Source organism: Rhinolophus sinicus, linkage group LG13 (genome assembly GCF_036562045.2).
Source record: "Rhinolophus sinicus isolate RSC01 linkage group LG13, ASM3656204v1, whole genome shotgun sequence".
NCBI classification, from domain to species: Eukaryota; Metazoa; Chordata; class Mammalia; order Chiroptera; family Rhinolophidae; genus Rhinolophus; species Rhinolophus sinicus.
Window position 1 is genome coordinate 61366799 of NC_133762.1, and position 24939 is coordinate 61391737.

Here is a 24939-nt window from a genome sequence, read left to right on the forward strand (position 1 = left end):
TACATTGTGGATCTGTCCAGCAGTTTCCTGATGGTATTGTTCAGTCTGGTCCTCTGTCCCTTGTTTTACTTAAAAACTGGAAATTAGGCCAAGACTTGCTCAGATTCAAAGTAAATATATTTAGCACAAATATTTATGTGTTCAGGAGTTGGCTGCTAACATCTCATTTTGCCTTCTGCAATAAAACCCAGATTAATGCAAGTTAGAATTAAAGAGGTGACCAACACAAACACTAAGACACAGTTGGCTTCCCACACCTCCCAGTGTGGTGTCCTGAAGAAGACACAGCAGTGCTTGAGCAGTATTCTAGCCAGAACACATTGCCTGAGTCTAGTCACAAGGGGACATCAGACCAATCCCAAATGAGGAACTGTTAAAACGGGGAGAAGGGGAGCTGTGTTTGTCAAAAATGTTAGTATCATACAAGACAAAGACGGTGGAAACATTCCAAATTCAAGGAACCTAAAATGACCTGGCAGATGAAGGCACTATCTGCCTGATCCTAGACTGGGAGGGAGGGGTGCTCCAAAGATCATAATTGGGCCGCGTGACAAAACTGGAATGTGTGTGATACATCAAGGTTCACGTCCTGAAGCCAGAACTGCACAGCAGCCATGTGAGAGTACACTTCCCTTCTTAGGAAACGTACTGTAGGGCTGTGGCTCAGAAAACCACCTTAAGTGTATATGCATAGAGAATGCCAGTCACAAGGCAGATGAGGGAAATGCTGTCAGCCAGGGAGCTTGGGTGAAGGACGCATGGATGTTCTCTACTTGCAACTGTTCTCTAAGTTTGAAATTATTTCCAGACAAATTTAATATCTTTAAATATTAAAGATGAATAGAAGAAAATCAACTAGTGTGTATATACCAGGGGTTGGGGGAGAGTTTCCATTCCGGCTGTTAATGGAATCAAGACTGTCCTCAGAGGACAAAGGTGAATATGTATTAATAGTGAAAAACAATGTTAATTTTCACAGTAAGATGTTATAAACACAAGAGAGCTCCATACCAGTGTAACTGCCATGAACTCACTATATGGTGGAAACACCTCTTCACCCTCTCAGTTCTGAGGTTCTAAGGAAAGGTCAAGGTGGTGATCAGTTTAGAGAAGAAAATGAGAAATCATTGCAAGAAAAATGTGTAGGCTCACTAAGCTTGAATAAGCTGAAACAATTTCTAGGTTCCATTATGTGTTATCAGACCATCGAAAACATTAAAGTAAAATGGTTGTTAGTACAGCCCTGAGGAAAGAGTGAGGTAGGTGCATTGCCAAGAGTGCTGAAGCCGGCTCAGAGGACGCCACTCTGAAAATACCTGAGAGCTGCTGACGCTGAGCTTCAGCCTCAAGAATTGACTATTGTGGGAAAAGCAAATAAGCAAAAATGTGGCTTGTATGAAGATATGCAGGACAAATAGTTGAAAATGACTGGAATTTCCATGGTAAAAGACTGTAGGCCCAACTTCCTAGTTGCTGTTTCAGCTCCCAGTGCATTTGCTCATCCACCCAGCAAGCATTTGTTTAGCAACCACTATCTGTTGGGTGGTGGTTATTGAGAAAAAGCAATACATACAATGTAATCAATGCCTACACCCTGCTTAAAGCTACATTTAAGTGTGCAGTGACAAAAAGCAGAGGAAATTTTGAAGAGATTCATATACCTCAAATTTAATTAGGGTTTTTTCCCTTCAAACTACTTAAAATAATGTTAGAAATAACCATGGAAGAAATGAGAAAAACATGAAAGGTCTTCAGAACAGTGGTTTGGGCGCTCATGACACATACCACCTCTGGTGGCCCAGATGTGTCTCATTTCTTCTGGGGATGGTACAAGTTCTCACATGCTCACTCTGCTGCCATTTGGGCTGGTCCTTCTCTGCACAAGAGGATGCTGAGTACCTCACCCACTAGTTGCCAATACCAGTCCCCCTGCCCCAGCTGTGGTAACCAAAATGTCTCGAGACATTGTAAATGTCCCCTGGGGAACAAAAGTGTCCCTGGTTGAGAACCACTGAAATGATCTGAATTGAATTGCTGATTTAAAAAATTACTTTTTCATCTGCATTTTCACCCTTTTTTATCTAGAGTCAGAAATGCAAGGATGAATTGTCCCAACTCAACCAGAGGGTCCTTCAGCTGGGAGAAGAGGCCTCTACCCAACAGGCACAAAACGAGAAGAATTACGTCACCATTCAGCTGTTAACACAGCAACTGGAGGAGGCTGGATGCCGGGAGGAACTGCAGGTGAAAGTAATGGCCCGTGGGCAGTGGGGCAGAGAGGTGCAGGCATGTGAGAAAAGCAGCCTAAAACAGGTCAGAAAGAGCCCTAAAATGCCGAGAGGTGGGCACTGCCACACAGGAGAAATAAGGGACTTAAGCAAGCCCTGGAAAATATGGGGACTTAAGCAACTTTTGCAAATCCATGGTATCTAGAAAAAATACTAAAAAAGAATTAAATTCTGATGACAGGAGAGTAAATTGGTACCACCTCTCCAGAGGACAGTTTGGCAAAATATATATAAAGAGCCTCAAGAATGTCAGTATCCTCTGACTTCATTATTCTACTTATGGGAATTTTACCTGAGCATTGTGTAAAGACTTAGGTGGAAGTATTTTCATTGCTGTGATATTTATAATAGCAAAATAGAATTGGAATCAGCTTGAATCACCTATCAGCAATTTACTGCATGAGTCGATAAATTATGGTACAGCCATTAAAAACCATGTTTTCAAATAATATTTTAATTAAATGATCAAAGTATAATAAGGAGGAAAGTACAGCATACGACACTGTACGATACAAATGTTGTGTTTAGAAGAAGGGCTGAAGGATGACAGCACAATGTCAGGTGTAGTCCTTGGGCTGGTGGAATCATGGGTGATTTGGATTTTGGATTTTCTGTAATTTTCTGAAGTTTCTGCATTAAATATGTATCACACTGCTAAGATATACATGTGAAATTGATTTGTTTTAAAAACAGGGTGACCAAATCCAAAAACTTGAACTTGAACTTGAACACATGAATCAGGAATGTCAGAACCTAAGACTGTCACAGTCACATCTCAGAGAGACCCTTAAAAAAAGTCGAGACCAGGTGAGTGCATATAATAGCCTGAAGCACTGGGTCCCAGCTGGGGAGGAGACTCCATACAATTCAGTGTTGTCAGAGCCTTGCCAGGACTAGTCCATCCCAGAGGAGTTTGGGGATCAGCCTGAAGTCACACAGCTAATGGGGCACTTACCAGGCATAGGACTGAAGTCAAGCCTAGTCCAGGGTTGGGTTGACCTTGAGCAGGCCATGTGAAGGGCTATGCCTCAGTTTAGTCCTGAGGGAAGGAGGCCAGTAAGCATTGTCGACTGGACAAAATAATTCTCCAGGTAGTCCGCCAAAAGAACAGTTTATTCGGGAAAAGAAAAAGAAACACACACCTCCAAACTGCCACATACAAGCAGAAAGAAGAAGCAAGACTTCGCAAGATGGCCGTGTGTGTGTGTGTGTGTGTGTGTGTGTGTGTGTGTGTGTGTGTATCCCTCTCCTGGAAGTTACCACAAAGTTTAACAGGAAGTCAGGACTACAGAGTTAATAAGGGGCCCAGCTCCACGCATAGTCCTCCCAGCTCTATGGTTAATCTTAAGATGCCAGTTCACTTTTATCAACATGCCTTTGAGTGTGCCCTCCACAGAACCTAGGAGCCAAAGGAAAGCATTGGAGTGGCCTCTGAGGAGGGGAAATGGTGTCAGATTCAAGGCAGCCAGTCAAGGCCATGGGGCAAAGTAGACCTGATGAGTAACAAGCTCTGTGCCCCCATCTCACACATATTTACATGTGCACAGTGAAGCCCTGAAATTGCACATGCCTGTGGGTGTCACACTTGCTGGCTTCCACCCTCTCTACTGCTCCAGCATTTATCCATCACTTGCCATACTCAGGAGATACAAAGATGGGGAGGCAGGGAGTTCATGGCCAAGGACAAATAAGAACCTCAGGGTGCCCTGACAGTGTGAGGTGCAGGGACAGAGAGGGGTAGCCAGTTCTTCCTGTAATATCCAGGTACTCAAGCAGGAAGAGAGAATGGCAGGTGTGTAACAGTGGGAATTGTTGAGGGCTGAGGGCCCAGTGCAGACTCAGATGTGGGTGCACTTGGAGGGCCAGGGGGCTACAGGGTAGAAAGAGGGACCGTGGGAGAGGCCACCCCAAGTATCGTATGGAAGGGGTCTCTAATGCACATGGCCTTGGGCCCAGTACCAACTTCACCTGAATGTGGCACCTAAGTGCCTCTCTCTGCTGAGCCTCTTTGCAGGTTCCCTGACTGGCCCCTGGCCTCACAGCTGGACTTTGCCATGGTCACCTGTGTGAGAAGGTGAGATGCCCAAGGCTGCGGATGGGTCAGCCTGGGTATAAGACCCTCCAGGGCTGTCAAGGGCTCCTGTAGGCTCTCAGCTTCCCCATTTCAAGCAAACGCATTCCCAGAGGTGCCTCTATGTATTTGAGAGTTCCCTTCTCTATTTTTAAGTCTGAAAGGAACCTTGAGAAATTGCCTTGGCCACTTTGAGCTCTTTGAAGCTAAGGAGTCAACCAGCACCATGGGCAGAAGATACCTTACTTAAGCAATCCTGCTGCTGTGTGAGCTGGTTTCTGCTTCTTTGTGAATTAGAGGAGGAGTCCCCCCCCCCCCCCAAACCACACTGATAAAACTCCAGAGAAGGGAAGTAGACTTGTCTACAGAGTAGTTAAGGTACCTCTGGGTGTGCTGTGCTGAGGGTGAGCATGGAGCCACTTGGGAGGGAGTCAGTGTTGTCACTGGTGCATCTGTGGGTGGTTCCAAGGAGGAACTTCTAGGACGTCACAGATCCGAGCAGATTGGACAGGTACTAGCAGGGGAGCAGCTCGTGTGAGGCTACAGGTCCCAGCACTGTTTTTCTTAAAAACAGGGTGACCAAATCCAACCTGGACTCAAGGGGATGACACAGCCCCCACCTCTCAATGGGGGAGGGCCCTCAGTGGGGAAGGAGGAGCAGCCTGTGTACTCTGGAAGTGGGCCAGCTCCATCTGCATCTCACTTCCCTACGGAGGGAGATGAGAACTGGGGGGAATTCAGTTCATGGATGCTCATGAGCCATCTGCCCAGGCAGAGAACCGACGAGTAGGGCTGCTTTAACTCCCATGCTGGGCCTGACACTTGACAGCGGCCTCCCTGCAGAAAAGGTTGCTGTCAAGGGCCAGTGTTCAGAGGTGGCAGCAAGGATCGTGGGGCCATGTGTTCAAAGGAGGAACTTATCAGAGGTGGTGGGGAGTGAGGTCAGAGCAGGAGTACCATTAGGTTGGGTGTGCACTCTGACAATCAGTCGCAGAGCCTGGGATGGGGGGTGAGTTTCTGGCTAGGGAGGCTGCAGATGACCACCTGAAGCGGGAAAGCCAGAGGAAGCTATGTTTGGTGATGTTTTAGCACTGGTTCTTCTCTTTCCCTCCCAAAAGAGCACGGCAGCTGTCCTCCTGGAAGCTGTGTATGTGCAGATGTGTCTCTCTGGGATAACCCATCCTAGAGAGTGGCCACATGTTACAGTGATGATGTGGCCCCTGAGATAGCACCTTGGAGATGTGAGGTGACACAGGAATCTGGGCTGGAGTTTCACAGCCTCACTCTTGCCCTTACATGGCTATAGTGGGTGCCCCCCACTTTCTGACCACTTGGCCACTTGAGACCTGCCCTAAGTGTGACCCTTGATGGAGCCACCTCCCTCTCCTGTCTATGGGGTCTCAGAGGTGAATGAGGGCTGATGTGGCCAGTTCTTTTAGGGACCAAGGAAATGCTGTGTATTCTAGATACGCCTCCAGAGTCAGTGAAGTAATATAATGGCGTTTGAATCTGCCCTCCCAATTGCTTAGTGAAAGGACTGGCCACGTTATGTGCAGTTCAGTCATAATGACTCAGCTTAACTCCATGAGTTCTGTACCATCCTCTGTGGCTAGGGCTTCATTCCATACCTGCTCCCAAGTTCCCTTCTGCACTCACTGTGTGTTAATTAATTACCCTCTGTGACTACAGCCTCAGTGAGGTCTCAGAGTATAAACTCTACACTTAAGAGGAAAATTACCATACCTGGCTTGCATGAGTTACAGTTTTTTAATCAGACTCCAGTGAGATATGCTGAAAGGTAAAACTGGAAAATGATCCTCCCGTAGATCCAACATTAGACTCAGCATCGTCATTCCGAGGATCATAGGCACTTTTCCTGATTCTCTTTCTGTGCAGAAGCTCTGACTACATGGGAGTTTTGCTGTCAGAATTCCAATGAGTAGGCTGTTTATAAGTCCTGCATTTTGCTGCAGATGAAGGGACCATAGAGGAGAGAGGATACCTTACTTGCCCTTCCAGTTGTAGAGTGTCCTTAAAAGTAGAGTCTTCCATGTCTGGCAGTGACCTTGTAGCTCTCAGCAGTCGCACCTGGCCTTCTCCCTGGTGCAGCTGCATGGAGCCAACCCGAGGCTGGCGCAGTCCCAGCACTCTCAGGCGGTCTGCCAGCTGCGGGAGCAGGTGGAGCAGAGGGTGCCTCCGGGCTGCGTGGCTGAGATGCAGCAGCTGCCGGAAAGGGAGTGGTGCACAGCTCAGCAGTTCTGCAAGGAGTGCACCCTCCAGGAGGAGAAAGGGAGGTGACTGGAAGCACAGCGGGTGAGTGGGGACAATGACCCAAGGGCCAACTGATGGAGACAGAGAGGGTGAGATTGAATCACTGGTCACTCAGCCAAAAACTGCCCCAGTGCCAAAGGGAAGATGGCCCAACAGCTATCCCACCTCCACGAGGACTGGTTGTACAGAAGCTCTGGGACCCCGATTTTCACTGTGAACAAGGAGGGGCTCTAACAGATGCCAAGGAAGGATCAGGGAGGGGTGGTGAACCTTTTGGGGACAATGTCTGCCACCCTCTCAGGGAGCGTTGAACCAGCTGATCCTAAAGGTCTCTCCAGCCTGGGGGCCACAGGTCCCCCCAGATGCAGTCTGTCCTCGAGGGCTGCACGTGTCTGTGGTAGGGCACATGGCTAACCATTAAGGGTTACACATTCAAACTGCTTACAGGACCTGGAAGGTGGCGATGAAGAGGCTGTATGAGGCCTTGGGTGCTAGTCCCCTCCTGTGTAGCTTTGTGGGAGTGCAGGCCCCACCATGCCGATTTTCCTGATTTCAAAGAAAAGCCAGAAGTTTTTTACATGAACGCTCCCAGTTTCCAAATGCTGCACCTAATTTAAAAGGAATCTTAAACCATTACGTAAACTAAAAAAATCCACATGAGGACTACAGAACTTACTGGATACACACTGATGTAGGTATTGGAGATACAGAAAAGAACACACAAGGCAAAAATCTGTGCCCTTCTGGAGCCTATGTTCTAGTGTTGGTGGGGAGACAAGAAATAAAAAATTAAAAATGAGTAATGTGGATAGCATCAGATGGTAATGAGTACTGTAGAGCAGAAGGCTTTGCAATTTTAAATAGGGTACAGAGAAGGTGGTGCTTGAGCCAAGATTGGAAGGCACTGAGAGAGCAAGCTTTCCAGTTACCTAGGGAAAGAAAGCTAGCTATAGGCAGCAGAGCAGCATATGCAATGGCCCTGTGGTGGGTATGTATTTGGCATGTTTAAGGATAGCAAGGATCAGAGGGAGGGAGGAGAAGGGCAATAGTAAGACGTCAGTAAGGTAACAGCATAGACCTGGGGAGCCTGCTGTGTCAGGTGCTGCACTAGGCACCTAGAGATGTAGAAACGGGGTTGCTGCCATAAAGGGGTAGCAGGACACAGTGGCTCAAGCATGGACTGCAGAGACTGGAATCCTGGCTCCTCCACTTCCCAGCTGTGTGTGACCTTGGGCCAGTTATTTAACCTCTGTATGCTTGTTTTCTCATCTGTAAAATTTGGATACCAGTGGTACCCACCTCAAAGCGTTATTGAGAGGCATCAATGAATTAGCACTTTTTTAAAGGGCTTGAATTGTCTGTGGCACCTGTGCACCCTATGTTAAGTGTTTAATTTAAAAGTCTGAGAAAAAAACTCGATCCTGAACTGTCACAATACAGTTCATGAGGAAAAGTCCAGGGCAGGAGGGGTGTGGAGATCAGGAGTGAGAGGGCAGGGGGTGCCTTCATGAGGAAAAAAATAGAGTAAGACTTGAAAGGCGGGTAAAATTTAATGTTTGTAAAGCATAAATTCTACGGAAGAACCACCTTTCAGCATTATGCAAAAATGTTAAGCTAGACAAGATAAAGTATGATAGATTATTGACAAAACAAAGATATTTAATGAGAAATCCTTTAGAAATTTAGTAACATGTTTGAGAAAACTCACTTCGGAGTCTCTTAGGATTAAACTTTTTAGACAAAGCAGTCTGCTAATTCTCCTTGAACTACAAAGAGAAATAACAGCTTTGTGCCTTATGACAGAACGTTTTTTAACCATTACTCTATACAGAAGGTTATCTGTAGTTACACTCAGATTTGCACATTTTAGCTAATTTCCATTCTAAAGTAAATAAGCCTGAGTTGATTCTTTTTAATAAAATATTGGTCTGTAACCTTTTGTGGCAGGAAGAACATAAAAAACAGCTTAAAGACGCAGAAGAGCGGGTAGAAGAGGTGGAAATGATTTTGAAGAACATGGAAATGCTCCTACAAGAAAAAGTGGGCGAGCTGGGAGAACAGGTGAGTGAGGGGCTTCCGTCAGTGCATGCTTATATCCTCTTTTAGAACTTCTTTTTTCCTTTATGGGGGTTCAAGTAGTTGATCCAGGGAGAGAGACTGTCTTGTCAAAGAACCCCACGTTCATTTGAACCGCTGAATCTGGGGCTTTATCTAAACTTCATTTTGAGAATGTGAATATACAAATTTTTTTCAGATTAACAATTAAATCGCTTCTCGGCCTTTTGGCTATGATCAAGTGCAGATTAACAATTAAAAGCAATGAATAGAAATTTTATTTTACTAAAAACATACCCTACAATCTTTGGACATTGTGTTTATTTTCTTTTTGGAATTGTTTTAAGATATATTTTTCGAGGTGTTCACATAACCTCAGAAAGGATATACATTCATTTATTCAGTCATTCAGCAGATGTGTACCTACCATTTGTTATGTATCAAGGCATTGTTCTAGGTAGACCGTGAGATGAGCCCTCAAGAACCTTACATTCTGCAGGCAGAGACAGGTGATAACAAGATAAATGATCTTAGGTTGTGAGACATGCTCTGGAAAAAATAAAATGGTGATGGATGGGAGCGGGTGGGGATAGTGAGGGTACCACTTAATGACCTAGCCATAAGAAGGTCTAGCTGTGTCTCCCAACAGAGGCCAGGTTGGCATTTTGGAAGGGAGGACTGTCCTATGCATTGTGCTAAATGCCAGTAGCACCCCCAATCACTGGGACAGCTGTAAAAGGGCACCTGCATGTCTCCATATGTGCTGGGGGACATGATGGAACCCCAAGGAGGGGGTGCATTCCAGGCAGAGGATCAGTGCAAGCAAATGTCCTTAGATGAGACCAAGCATGGCACGTCGCACATCGAAGACCACTGAAGAGGTTGTTGTGGCTGCTGTAAACTGACGATAGGCAGGTAGAGGTAAGCAGGGCCTGTTCCAGGTTAGAGGTTTGGATTTTAATTGCAATTAGAAGCCACTGGAAGATTTTCAGTAAGAGCATGATACGATCTATATATACTTTCTTTTCAATTAAAGTTTAATGGGGTGACAACTGTTAGTAAAGTTACATAGATTTCAGGTGTACAATTCTGTATTACATCATCTATAAATCACACTGCGTAACACCCAGAGTCATTTCTCCTTTTATCACCATATATTTGACCCCCTTTACCCTCATCTACCATCCTCCTCCCCCCTTACCCTCTGGTAGCCACTGAACTATTGTCTGTGTCTATGAGTTTCTCAGTTTTTATTTTTCATTTCTTTGTATTGTTTTTTTGTTGTTTTTGGTTTATATACCACATGTCAGTGAAATCACATGGTTCTCTGCCTTTTCTGTCTGACTTATTTCACTTAGCATTATAATCTCAAGATCCATCCGTGTTGTCACAAATGGTCCTATTTCATCTTTTCTTACCACCGAACAGTATTCCATTGTGTGTATACACCACAACTTCTTTATCCATTCATCTATTGAAGGACATTTTGATTGTTTCCATGTCTTGGCCAACGTAAATAAAGCTGCAATGAACATTGGAGCACACGTGTCTTTATGTATAAATGTTTTCAGATTTTTTGGGTAGATACCCAGGAGAGGGATTGCTGGGTCATATGGCAATTCTATTTGTAATTTTTTGAGGAACCTCCACACTGCCTTCCATAACGGCTGCACCAGTCTGCATTCCCACCAACAGTGTATGAGGGTTCCTTTTTCTCCACAGCCTCTCCAACACTTGTTACTATTTGTCTTGTTGATGTTAGCCATTCTGACTGGGGTGCGGTGATATCTCATTGTGGTTTTGATTTGCATTTCTCTGATGATTATGAAGTTGAGCATTTTTTCCTATGTCTATTTGCCATTTGTATGGCCTCTTTGGAGAAACGTCTCTTCAAGTCCTCTGCCCATTTTTCAATTGGGTTGTTTGTTTTTTTGTTGTTGAGTTGCATGAGTTCCTTGTGTATTCTGGATATTAGCCCCTGATCGGAGTCACTGTTTGCAAAAATCTTCTCCCATTCAGTTGCTTCACTCTTTATTTTGTCGATGGTTTCTTTTGCTGTGCAGATGCTTTTAAGTTTGATACAGTCTCATTGATTTATTTTAGCTTTTACTTCCCTTGCTTTCGGTGTCAAGTTCACAAAATGCTCTTTGAACCCACGGTCCATAAGTTTAGTACCTATGTTTTCTTCTATGCAATTTATTGTTTCAGGTTTTATACTTAAGTCTTTGATCCATTTCGAATTAATTTTGGTACATGGTGACAGATACCAGTCCAGTTTCATTCTTTTGCACGTGGCTTTCCAGTTCTGCTAGCACCATTTATTGAAGAGGCTGTCTTTCCTCCACTGTATGTTTTTTACTTCTTTGTCAACAATTATCTGTCCATATTTATGTGGTTTTATTTCAGGGTTTTCAATTCTATTCCATTGGTCTATGTGTCTGTTTTTCTGCCAATACCATGCTATTTTGATTATTGTTGCCCTGTAGTACAAGCTAAAGTCAGAAAGTGTGATACCTCCAGCATTGTTCTTTTTTCTTAGGATAGTTTTGGCTATTCCTGAATAGCCAAATAGTCTTTTGTGGTTTCAAACAAATATGATGACTTTTTGTTCTATTTCTTTAAAAAATGCCATTGGGATTTTGATGGGGATTGCATTAAATCCGTATATTGCTTTGGGTAATATGGCCATTTTAACTATGTTGATTCTTCCAATCCATGAGCATGCAATATCTTTCTATTTCTTTGTGTCTTCTACAATTTCTTTTAAAAATGTCTTACAATTCTCAGCATATAGGCTTCACATCCTGGGTTAAGATTATTCCTAGGTATTTTATTCTTTTTTTTTTCCAATTTTTTAATTAATTTCAGGTGCACAAGACAAAGTAAAACTTAGATGTTTAACTTTTATGTCCCTCACACTGTGTGAACCCCCCTCCCCCATCCACTATCCCTCTGACATCGCACAGAGGCATTACATTTCCACTGTCTCTATTCCTAATGCTGTACTCTGCTTCTTGTAACCGTATATATATATATATATATATATTTGACATTCATTATTGTTCAGCTTCAGCTTCAGGTGTACAATGCAGTGATCAGGCATCTATAATCCCTGAGGTGGTCTCCCTAATGAGACAAGTGTCCATCGGATACCCTACAAAATCTTTACAACATTATTGATTACATTCCCCAACTTAATTTTCAAAACCCTGTGGCCATCTTGTGGTTACTGACTGTTTTCTAATCCCCTCACCTTCCCCTTTATCCCCACCCCCCCCCGCCCATTTAGCAACCCTCAGTTTTTCATCTATGTCTCCAAAACTGTTTCTGATTAGTTCATTCACTTATTCTTTTCCTTAGATTCCACATATAAGTGAGATCATATGGTATTTGTCTTTCTCTTTCTGACTTATTTCACTTTACATAATGTTCTCTAGGTACATCCATGTTGTTGCAAATGGTAAGATTTCTTTCTTCTTTATGGCTGCGTAATACTCCATTGTATTAATGTACCACAGTTTCTCAATCCAGTCATCTACCGATGGGCATTTCGGTTGTTTCCATGTCTTGGCTATTGTGTACAGTGCTGCAATAAACATAGGCGTGCATAAAGATTTTTGATTTGGAGTTTTGGATTTCTCCGGATAGATACCTAGCAGTGGAAATGCTGGATCATAAGGTAGTTCCATTTTCAGATTTTTGAGATACCTCCATACTGTTTTCCATAGTGGCTGCACCAATCTGCAATCCCACCAACAGTGCACAAGCATTCCCTTTTCTCCACATCCACGCCAGCACTTGTTGTTTGTTGATTTATTGATGATAGCCATTTTGACTGGGGTGAGGTGGTATCTCATTGTGGTTTTTATTTGCATGTATCTAATGATTAATGAGTTTGAGCATTTTTTAATATGTCTGTTTGCCATCTCTATGTCCTTTTTAGAAAAATGTCTCTTCATGTCCTCTGCCCATTTTTCAATTGAGTTGTTTGCTTTTTTGAAGTTGAGTTGAGTGAGTTTTTTATAAATTTGTGATATTAACCCCTTATCAGATACATCATTGGCAAATATCTTTTCCCATTCAGTAGGGTCCCTTTTTGTTTATTGATGGTTTCCTTTGCTGTGAAAAAACTTTTAAGTTTGATGTAATCCCACATGTTTATTTTTTCTCTTAATTCCCTTGCGTGAGGGGATGTATCAGTAAAAATTTACTCCGGGTAATATCTGTGAAGTTTCTTCCTATATTTTCTTCTAGGAATTTTATGGTTTCAGATCTTTCATTTAAGTCTTTAAGCCATTTTGAATTAATTTTTGTATATGGTGTAAGGACGTGGTCCAGGTTCATTTTTTTGCATGTGTCTGTCCAGGTTTCCCAGCACCATTTATTGAATAGACTGTCTTTTCCCCATCATACATTCTTGCTCCATTGTCGTAGATTAAATGGCCATATAGGCATGGATTTATTTCTGGGCTCTCTATTCTGTTCCATTGATCTATGTGTCTGTTTTTATGCCAGTACCATGCTGTTTTGATTACTGTAGAGCCTTGTAGTATAATTTGATGTCAGGTATTGTTATACCTCCCACTTTGTTCTTATTTCTCAAGATTGCTGAGGCTATTCGGGGTCTTTTATGGTCCCATATAAATTTGAGGATTATATATTCTATTTCTGTGAAAAACGTCGTTGGTAGTTTGATAGGAATTGCTTTGAATATGTATATTGCCTTAGGCAGTATGGACATTTTAACTATATAAATTCTTCCTATCCATGAACATGGTATGTGTTTCCATCTATTTGTATCTTCTTTCATTTCTTTCTTCAGTGTCTTAAAATTTTCTGAGTACAGATCTTTTACTTCTTTGGTTAAATTTATTCCCAGGTATTTTATAGTCTTTGAAGCAATTTAACTTTCTCCTTCTGATGTTTTATTATCAGTATATACAAATGCAACTGATTTCTGAATATTAATTTTGTATCCTGCTACTTTACTAAATTCATCTATCAGCTCTAATAGTTTCTTGGTGGAGTCTTTAGGGTTCTCTACATATAGTATCATGTCATCTGCATATAATGACAATTTTACTTCCTCCTTACCGATTTGGATGCCTTTTATTTCTTTTTCTTGTCTGATTGCTGTGGCTAGAATTTCCAGCACTATGTTGAATATAAGTGGAGAAAGTGGGCAACCTTGCCTTGTTCCTGATCTTAAGGGGAATGGTTTTAGCTTTTCCCCATTGAGTATGATGTTTGCTGTGGGTTTATCATATATGGCCTTTATTATATTGAGATATGAACCCTCTATTCCCACTTTCTTAAGGGTTTTTTATCATAAATGGCTGCTGGATTTTATCAAATGCTTTTTCTGCATCTATTGATATGATCAGGTGATTTTTATTTTTCATTTTGTTAATGTGGTGTATCATATTAATTGATTTGCGAATGTTGAACCATCCTTGCATACCAAGGATAAATCCCACTTGAACATGGTGTATGATCTTTTTAATGTATTGCAGAATTCTGTTCGCTGATATTTTGTTGAGAATTTTTGCATCTATGTTCCTTAGAGATATCAGCCTGCAATTTTCTTTTTTTGTGGTGTCTTTGTCTAATTTTGGGATCAGGGTGATAGTGGCGTCGTAAAAAGTGTTTGGGAGCCGTCCCTCCTTCTGGATTTTTTGGAAGAGCTAGAGGAGAATAGGTGATAATTCTTTTTTGAACGTTTTGTAAAATTCACCTGTAAAGCCATGTGGTCCAGGGCTTTTGTTTTTTGGGAGATTGTTGATTACTGATTCAATTTCCCTAGTGTTAATCAGTCTATTCAGGTTGTCTGTTTCTTCTTGAGTTAGACTTGGAAGGTTGTACGCCTCTAGAAAATTGTCCATTTCTTCCAGATTGTCAAACTTGTTGGCAGATAGTCGCTCATAGTAATTTCTTAAATTTTTTTGTATTTCTGCGGTGTCTATTGTCACTTCTCCTCTTTCATTTCTGATTTTATTAATTTGGGTCCTCTCTCTCTTTTTTTTAATGAGTCTGGCTAAAGGTTTGTCGATTTTGTTTATCTTCTCTAAGAACCAACTCTTGGATTCATTGATCTTTTGTATTGTTTTTCTGGTTTCTGTTTCACTTATTTCCGCTCTGATCTTTATTATCTCCTTCTTTGTACTCCCTTTGGGCTTATTTTGCTGTTCTTTTTCCAGATTCCTTAAGTGTGAAGAAAAACTGTTGATTAGTGATGTTTCTTGTTTCTTTAGGTAGGCCTGCAATGCTGTGAATTTCCCTCTTAGGACTGCTTTCGTGGCATCCCATAGATTTTGGGTCGTCGAGTTTTCATTTTCGTTTGTCTCGAGATATCTCTTGATTTCTTCCTTGATCTCCTTGTTGACCCATTCATTATTTAGTAACATGTTATTCAGCCTCCATGAATTGGTGTGTCTTCCAGTTTTTTTCCTGTAGTTCATTTCTAATTTCATAGCACTGTGGTCAGAGAAGACGACTGGTATGATTTCAATTTTCTTAAATTTATCAAGACTTCTTTTGTGGCCTAACATATGGTCTATCTTGGGAAATGTTCCATGTGCGCTTGAGAAGAACATGTATTCTGCAGCTTTGGGGTGAAATGGCTCTGAAGGTATCGATTAAATCCAAGTGGTCCAATGTGTCATTTAAGGCTGTTGTTTCCATATTGATTTTCTGTCTGGAAGACCTGTCCCTTGTTGTCAGAGGTGTGTTGAAGTCCCTACTATGATAGTGTTACTGTTGATCTCTTTCTTTATGTCAGTCAGTATCTGTTTTATATATATAGGTGCTCCTATGTTGGGTGCATAGATGTTAACTAGGGTTATGTCCTCTTGTCGGATCAATCCCTTTATTACTATATAGTGTCCATCTTTGTTCTTTTAATATGTTCTTCATTTTAAAGTGTATTTTGTCAGATATAAGTATTGCAACTCTAGATTTTTTCTCATTTCCATTTGCATGAAATATCTTACTCCAACCCTTCACTTTCAGCCTGTGTTTGTCTTTTGATCTGAGGTGAGTCTCTTGCATACAGCATATCCAAGGGTCTTGCTTTTTTATCCACTCAGCCACCCTGTGTCTCTTGATTGGAGCATTTAATCCGTTTACATTTAAAGTGATTACTGATAGGTACATAGTTATTGTCGTTTTTAAATTTGTGGTTAGATTGTTTTCATCTTCTATTTACAGAGTCCTTTTTGTACTTCTTGCAATGCTGGCTTGGTGGTAATAAATTCCTTTAGCTTATTCTTTTCTGGGAAGCTCTTTATCTCTCCATCAACTTTAAATGATAGCCTTGCTGGATAAAGCAATCTAGCTTGTAGGCCTTTGTTTTCCATCACTTTGAGTATCTCCTGCCGCTCCCTCCCGACCTTCAATGTTTCTGTAGAAAAGTCATTGGGAGTTCCCTTGTATGTAACCCTCTGTCTTTCTCTTGCTGCATTTAGGATTCTGTGTTTTTAATCTTTGCCATTTTAACTATAATGTGTCTTGGTGTGGACTTGTTTGGGTTTATCCTGGTTGGAACTCTCTGCACTTCCTTGGCTCGTATGGTTTTCTTCATCAGGTTAGGGAAGTTTTCGGACCATTATTACTTCAAATATGTTCTCAATCCCTTGCTTCTTCTCTTCACATTCTAGTATTCCTATGATGCGCATTTTGTTGCACTTGATGTTATCCCAGAGGTCTCTTAAACCATCTTCATTATTTTTCATTCTTTTTTCATTCTCTTGTTCTGTTTGGGTGATCTCTGCTATCTTGTCTCCTAAGTCGCTGATTCAATCCTCTGCTTCATCTAACCTGCTGTTAATTCCTTCAAGTTAGTTCTTAATTTCAGTAATAGTGTTCTTTATTTCTAACTCGTTGTTCATTATGACTTCTCTAGCCTTCTTTATGTCGTCTCTAAGCTCCTTAAACATTCTTGTCATCAGTGTTCTGAACTCTGTCTCTGATAGATTGGTTACCTCTGTTTCATTTGGTTCCATTTCTGGAGGTTTCTTCTGTTCTTTTATTTGGGATATGTTTCTTTGTTGCCCCATTCTGGCTGACTCTCTGTGTTTGCTTCAATGTATTAGCTAGATCCCCTAGAGTTCTTAGTTCTTGCTGGGTTATCTTATCTAGTATGTGTCCTTTATATTTGACTTGTACTACTTCGTTTTTCTCCTCTGCGTGTGCTCCAAAGGTGACTCCTGCATTGTGTATATTGTCCTTTTAAAGAAGATCTTTAATTGCTTTTCGCTTGTGAGTAGGTGGGGTTAACTCCTAGGCTGACTAGTTGTGAGACTTGGCTCTGCCCACCGCAGGGTATCCTGCTGTGTGAGGGTTGACCACTTAAATGTGGTTTGGCCTCTATGTGCTCTTGTGCCTGTAGAGAATTCCCTCTGGGTGTGTCACTTGTAGGTCAAACCTGGTAGTACTCTGGTTTGGTCTGGATTTGGCCTCTGGGTATGTTGAATCTTGTGCCTCTTAAGCTGGGCCCTGGTAGGGCAATTTCAGAACAAAGCAAATCACCAAGCACAACAACAAAGAAAAAATCAAATACATTCACATGTTAAAATAAGCGACAACCCACATTCAACACAGGCAAAGATATCAAAGATATAAAGAGGAAACAAAACAAAACAAAAACAAAAATACAGCAACAACAACAACAAAAAAGCAACGCCAATCTTGGCTTAAGCCCACCAAGTAATCTCCAGGTTGTCCTCTGCTGTACCAGAGTCCTCTGTGTATTGTGCAGGCAGAGCTGGTCACCTGGTACCCAGAGTGACGTTGGGACTGCAGATTTAGATGCGTGGGACTGGGGTCTGGATGGTAGTTTCTATAAAGTCAGTGCAGTTTCTGTCCTTGCCTGCACATATGCGAACTGAGAGTAGTACCACCAGCCCTGTATCCAGTTCTCCTGAGTCTTAGGGCACTTCTTCCGTGTGTGTGTGTGTGTGTGTGTGTGTGTGTGTGTGTGTGTGTGTGTATAGCAACAGGGAGATTTCTGAGCTGCTGAAAGCCCAGAGCTGCCTCTGCCACCTACTGCTGATCCCTGGGAGTGCCTCTGCAGTTGTAATTGCCCCGCCCTAGGCAGGCCAGAAAGGGACGGGGCTGGGGATGGATGGGTCTTCTCTCTCCCAGCCTAGCCATGTCACACTCTTACCACAGGCCAGAAAAGGTGGTGGCTGGGGGTGGAGGCGTCTCTTCTCTCCTAGCCCAGCAAAAATCACACTCTTCCCAGCCTCTTCCCTGGGTCAGAGCTGCACGCCAGTCTTCCCAGAGCCTGAGCACTAAGGCACCTCTGTAATCTGACACTACTCCTCAGTTCAGGGGCCAGTTTAAATCTCTGGAAGGGCGGGGGAAGGATTGGGAGAGTGGCGGGAGTTTGTGTCCTTTGTCTGACCTAGTGCCCAACTGGCTGCCCCCCTCAGTGGGAGAGATCAGCTGTGGGACGCAGGGAAAGAGCCCACCTCCTGGCTTTTGTGTTCTCTGTTCCGTCCTGGGATCACCTGCGTCTCTGCAGCTGCGGATGCCGGCTGCGTTTCCACCGCGGCAGATGCGGCCGTGTTTCCACAGCCACAGAAGCGGGCTGCGTCCCCACTCCACTCCCTTCCCTCTTCCCCTGCTCGCCCAATTTGTCCACCTTCAAGTAATCAGTGTATGAGTCTCTTAGCTGTTCTGTGTGATGAGCAGAGATTCCTCTGATGAGTTATAGATGTCCCGTTTGAGATAAGATCCAGAAGAGAACTTAAAAGGTGCGCCCTATTGCCGCCAGTCCTATGACGTCACTTCCGGTATTATTTTTGCTGCAATTGCAAAATAAACTGTTTTTTATTTCTTTTTCTGAGATTTCATTGTTACTATATAGGATTGCAATGGACTTTTGTACGTTGATTTTGTAGCTGGCAACTTTACTGTATTCGTTGATTGTTTCTAATAAAGCTTTTTGGTAGATTCTTTAGGGTTTTCTATATGTAGCATCATGTCATCTGCAAAGAGTGACAATTTAACTTCTTTATTCCCAATTTGGATGCTTTTTATTTCTTTCTCTTGCCTCATTGCTCTGGCGCGGATTTCGAAAACTATGTTGAAAACCAGAGGTGATAGGGGTCAGCCCTGTCGTGTTCCTGAATGTAGAGCAAAGGGATTCAGTTTTTTACTGTTAATTATGAGACTAGATGAGGGTTTGTCATATATGGCCTATATCATGTTAAGGTATTTTCCTTCTATACCTACTTTATTAACTGTTTTAATCATAAATGGATTTTGTATCTTGTCAAATGTTTTTTCTGCATCAATTGATATAATCATATGATTTTTGTCCTTTATTTTGTTTATGTGATGTATTGCATTGATGGATTTGCATATTTTGAACCATCCTTGTGCCCCTGGGATAAACCTCACTTGGTCATGATGAATAATCTTTTTAATGCATTGTTGCATTCGATTTGCTAGAATTTTGTTTACGATTTTTGCATCTGTACTCATCAGAGATATTGGTCTGTAGTTTTCTTTTTTTGCGTTATCCTTACCAGGTTTTGGTATCAGGGTAATGTTAGCCTCATAAAATGAGTTAGGGAATATTGTCTCTTCTTCAATTTTTGGATGAGTTTGAGCAGGGCTGGTCTTCGATCCTCTTTGAAGGTTTGGTAGAATTCACTAGTGAAGCCATCTGGTCCCGGACTTTTGCTTTTGGGAAGGTTTTTGATGACTGAATCAGTTTTGTTACTAGTGATAGGTCTATTTAGATTTTCCAATTCTTCATGGTTCAGCCTAGGAAGGCTATATGTTTCTAAGACCTTGTCCATTTCTTCTAGGTTACTGAATTTGGTGGCATATAGTCCTTCATAATATTCTTGGATGATCCTTTGAATTACTGTGGCATCCGTGATAACTTCCCCTCTTTCATTTCTGATTTTGTTTATTAGTGTCTTTTCTCTTTTTATCTTAGTGAGTCTAGCCAAGGGTTTGTCAATTTTGTTACTCTTTTCAAAGAACGAGCTCTTTGTCACATTAATTTTTTCTGCTGTCTTTTTGTTCTCTATTTCATTTAGTTCTGCTCTGATTTTTGTTATTTCCTTTCTTCTGCTGACCTTGGGTTTCATTTGTTCTTCTTTTTCTAGTTCTTTAAGGTGTAACGTGAGGTTATTTATTTGGGATTTTTCTTGTTTCTTGAAATAGGCCTGTAATGATATAAATTTCCCTCTTAAAATTGCTTTCGCTGCATCCCAAAAATTTTGGTAGGATGCGTTTTCATTCTCATTTGTTTCTGTGTACCTTTCATCTCTCCTCTTATTTCTTCTTTGTCCCGCTCATTCTTTAAAAGTATGTTGTTTAATTTCCACGTATTTGTGGTTGTTCCTGCTTTCTTTTTGCAGTTGATATCCAATTTCAAAGCCTTGTGATCAGAGATTATGCTTGGTATGATTTCAATCTTCTTAAATTTGCCGAGGTTAGTTTTATGTCCCAATATACGGTCTATCCTTGAGAACGTCCCATGTACACTAGAAAAAAATGTATAGTCTGATGTTTTAGGATGAAATGCTCTACAAATGTCAGTTATGTCCATTTCATCTAATATATCATTTAGGGCTGCTATTTCTTTATTTTCTGTTTGGATGATCTAGTCATAGCTGTCAATTATGTATTTAGGTCCCCTAGTATAACTGTGTTTTGGTCAATTTCTCCCTTTAGTTCTGTTAGTAGTTGCTTGGTATATTTTGGTGCTCCCTGACTGGGGGCATAAATATTGATGACTGTTATGTGTTCTTGTTGTATAGTCCCCTTTACCATTATGAAGTGTCTATCTTTGTCTCATTACCTTTTTCATCCTGAAGTCTGTTTCATCTGATATCATTATGGCTACACCTGATTTTCTCTGGATACCATGTGCTTGGAGTGTCAATTTCCACCCTTTCACTTTGAGTCTTTGTTTGTCCTTGTAGCTTAGATGTGTCTCTTGGAGACAGCATATGGTTGGGTTTAGTTTTTTGATCCAGTCTGCTACTCTGTGCCTTTTTATTGGTGAGTTCAGTCCATTTACATTTAGGGTGATTATTGATATGTGAGGATTTCCTATTATTCTATCTTTAGTTTTCTGGTAAGACTGTGCCTCCATTGTTTCTTTGCCTTTTATTGTTGTCTATTATTTCTGTGCGGTGATATTCTATGATTTTTCCCTCTGTTTCTTCTTTTATTACAGTATATGTTTCAGTTCTGGATTTTTTTTTTGAGTGGTTACCCTTAAGTTTATGTAAAAGAAAGTTTGATATTTAGAGTGTTCCATTTTCTTCAGCATGCTTACTTTCTCCATCCCCATATTCCGGTTCAGGCCTTTACTCTCCCCCTTTTTATGTTTTGGTTGCCACAAATTGTCCCTGTTGATGGTGACTGAATAGCCTCCTTTAGTATTTCTTGTAGTGCAGGTCATGTGTTATAAAATTCCCTCACCTTCTGTATGTCTGGAAAGGACTTTATTCCTCCTTCATATCTGAGGGGTATCTTTGCTGGGTACATTATTCTTGGCTCATAATTTCTCTCTTCCAATAGTTTGAATATTTGGTTCCACTCCCTCTGGGCTTGAGAGTTTCTGCTGAAAAGATCTGATGATATTCTCATGGGCTTTCCTTTGTAGGTTACCATCTTCTTTTCCCTGGCTGACTTGAGGAGTCTTTCTTTGTCGTTGATTTTTGACAGCTTCAATACAGTGTGCCTTGGAGTAGGCCTTTTGGGATTGAGGCTATTAGGTGTTCGATTTGCTTCTTGGATTCTTGGATCCAGTTCTTTCCACAAGTTTGGGAAATTCTCATCAACTATTTGTCTGAATATACGCTCTATTCCCTTCTCTCTTTCTTCTCCTTCTGGTATGCCCATTATTATGATATTGCTTTTTCTGGTGGAGTCAGAACGTTCTTGTAGAGTTCTTTCCTTTCTTTTAAGTCTCAAGTCTCTTTCTCTTCTATCTGTGTCACTTCCAGGTTTCTATCTTTGATGTCACTGATTCTTTCCTCCATCTGGTCAACTCTACTACCTAAGGTGGCTATTTCATTCTTCATTTCTTTTACTGAGTTCTTCATCTCCTGAAATTCTATTTGGTTCTTTTTTTAAATTGTAGTGTCTTTGGTAAAATGTTCATTTTGTTGTTTGATTGTTTTTCTGAGTTCATTAAACTGCCTGTCTGTGTTTTCTTGCATCTCATTGAGTTTTTTCAGAACTGCAATCTTGAATTCTCTGTCATTTAAGTCACATATTTCCATATCTTTAAGTTCATTTATGGAAGACTTTTCATTTTCTAGCTAAGCTGTCTTATTACCTTGGTTATTCATGGCAATTAATGATTTATCATTTCTCTTCCTAGACATCTACAGGGTGGGTTCTGCAACAGGTTGAAAGAGGTCTTTCTTTTGTTTTCCAGTAGGTGTTGGGAGAATGTTTTATTTTTCTCTCTGACTGCAGCCTTTTATTCTCTTTCACACTGTAGTGTTATGTTTTCTCTGCACTATTCCGGCTTCTCACACAATGGGGGTATTCCCTGGAAGGCGGGCTTCTCCTTTGTGAACTGTTCGCCTGGGTCATAGGGTGCCACATCCGTGTAAGGATGCACAGAGCTTTTGAATTTCCAAAGCTCTTCCTGGGTCAGATTCAGAGCCTGTAACTTTCAGCTGTTCTGTTTACTCCTGCCAGGATCCGACCAGATAGGTGGGGACAGGGGCGGGGTGGGTCGTGAGAGGTGGCCCAGAGCAATGGCGGCGACCACCACAGCCAATCCTCCTTCCACAGCTCCCTCCCCTTTGCCGGAATCTAGTTGGGCTACGAATCTGTGTTCGCGGACCACAGTTCTCAGTACTGCAAATATTCTGTTATTTTGATCTGACATTGCTACTGTTTTGCTTCTAGCACCGGGCAGGTTGGGGTGGGGCAAGCTCTGGGAGGGTAGAGAGGGGGCAGTTAGTCTCAGTTCCTAAGGCTTCCATCTCTGCAGCAGTGAGGGCTTAAACCACCATTTCAGCCTTCTTTCCTCAGTCTTTGCTCTGAGGTCTCTGCCGTGAATGTTGGGTTCAGCCGTGTTATATGCTGTCCCCTCAACCCTGTGGGCCATAAACGGAGCCCTAGCGGTCCGAGTTCTTCCCTCTCCCACAGTGGCGGTAGTTTCGGGATGCAGTGAGCTCAGAGCACTGAGTTAAGTCTGTGTCCTGAGCCTGCACGGCACCATCCCCGCACTTCTCCCTTCCCTCCTGCCCCGCTCAGGCAGTTTGCCCACCTTTAGGTGAATTCAGTAGTGAGCCTCTTCGTCTTGCCTGTCTGCTATGCAGGGAGTCCTTTGTGTAGTTATAGTTTTTCAATTTGTTGTAAATTCCAGATGAGATTTCGAGAGGCTCACCTCACACCGCCATTTTATGACGTCACTTCATGTTTTTAAAGAAATCTCTCTGGGAAAAAAATAACTTGGGCTGCTATAGGGAGCAAAGAACAAAACAAAACAAAACAAAAGGTCATAGCTGCCCTGATCAGTAACAGCGGTGGAACAGCCAGCATCAGGGGTGCTGGGAGGGCGGGGCAAGGCTAGAGGCAAAGGAGAGACACAGAAAAAAAGGAAATAGCAGCTACTCTAGGCGTTCTAGTGCAGTGCTAGAAGAAATTAAGAGAAATGTGAGAATCTGTAGAAATATTTGTATTGCATATTAATCAAGTATGTGTTTATCTGAGGGATCCTGAACAGAGCCCAAATGGGATAAAACATTTGTGCTGCCTCTTGTTCCCGAATTGTGGTAGAAGGTTCCCGGGCTGAGTCACTCTCAGAGGCCTGTCACCTTCCTTCCCACCTTCTGGGCTTTGCTGCTCTGTCATCCACTGACCCTCTCACTATCTCCCCAGTCCTCATTTCCCTCCCAACTGTCATGGACTCTCCATGAGTCCCCCTTAAGGTCACTCCCTTGCAAACCTTCAGTTTGCCTCCTCTCACCTGGTTAAACCTCACTTCTGATTCAGTCCTGTGGCTGTTGCCCACCCACCCAGCCCATACCTCTTGGCTCGCTTGTAACCCCCCTCCCTTCCTCCCTTCTGCCCTCTATCACCTCTTCCCTCTCCTCTCAGCAGGGATTGTTGCCGGTTTCCCTGGAAGACCAGAAGCACCCAGCCCAAAGCAAATGTGCACTGTGCTCTTGCTATGCTCACAGACACCTAGTCTGTGCAAACGTCTCCTAGACTGGCTCGCAGCCCTGCCTGCTACCCAACACAAACCTTAAGGAGGCCTGGTCCTACCAGTTCTCTGCTCTTCACAGAAATACCTTCAAAGAGGTGTTTTCACATTCACCTGCCTGCCTTCATGATTCACTCTTGCCACTGACTCAGGTCCAAAACTTTGGAGCGCTGTGGGCTCCTCCCCCCCAACCCACCCACATCACAGTGTTCCTATCTAGTCCATCAGCTCTGCCTTCAGAGTAGAGACAGAACCCAACCAACCAATTGTTGCCCTGCACCCACTGCTCCCACCCTCATCTTTGGTGTTGTTATGTCCTCCTCTGATCTGTTGTCAGCACAAGAGCAGCAGCAGTCCTTTCCAAGTGATTGAGGTGCTGGCCCTCTGCTTAGAACCCTCCAGTCTTCTCAGGTCCCTCAGAGTAAAAGGCGGAGTTTTTACAGGGGCCTCCAAGATTCTACAGGATCTAGGCTTGCCTAGCCAGCACCCCCTTTCTCTTGGCCTCCCCAGAATCATGCCCTCCAGCCACAGGCCTCCTAGCCATTCTGTCACCTACAGCATGCGCCAGCCTCTGGGTCTTTGCGCTTGTTCCTCCCTCTGCCTGGAATGTTCATGCCCAGACAGCCTCGTAATTTATTCCTGGGTTTTATTTAGACCTCTGTTCAAATGTCATTTAGAGAAGCTCTCTCTCTCATCATCCCAACCGAAATAGGAGGCCCTCCTCAGCTGTCTGTCCCCCTGCTGGACTTTCTCAGTACTTCTTACCACCTGACATACTGTAATTTGTTTCCATTCTGTCTCCATTTACTGGAATATGTGCTCCACTACTGCAGGGCTATTGCTAGGGAAGTGTCTGGCACATGAGTGGTGCTCAGTAACTACTTGTTAAATGAATGGTGTTGACTTATGAATCCCAAGACTAGGGCCTTGGTGCCTTTGAATCTTGAACGAGGACTTACGACTTAGAGTGGCCTTGTGTCCCCATTGCTGAGCCCCTATGGCTATTGTGTGTGGTGACCATGCCAGTCTGCCAGGGGGAATGTAGTGCCTGTGGC

At 42.6% G+C, this 24939-nt stretch overlaps 1 protein-coding gene across 5 annotated transcripts in view; it reads left to right on the forward strand.

Moving 5' to 3' along the window:
* Nucleotides 1-24939, forward strand: part of NINL (ninein like) — a 203708-nt gene that overhangs the window by 177525 nt on the left and 1244 nt on the right. For all 5 annotated transcript variants that reach the window (XM_074317997.1, XM_074317996.1, XM_074317999.1 and 2 more), the window contains 3 exons: nucleotides 2086-2244; nucleotides 2982-3095; nucleotides 8578-8691. In XM_074317997.1, coding sequence (XP_074174098.1) covers nucleotides 2086-2244; nucleotides 2982-3095; nucleotides 8578-8691 — 387 coding nt within the window. The remainder of the gene's footprint in view (nucleotides 1-2085; nucleotides 2245-2981; nucleotides 3096-8577; nucleotides 8692-24939) is intronic.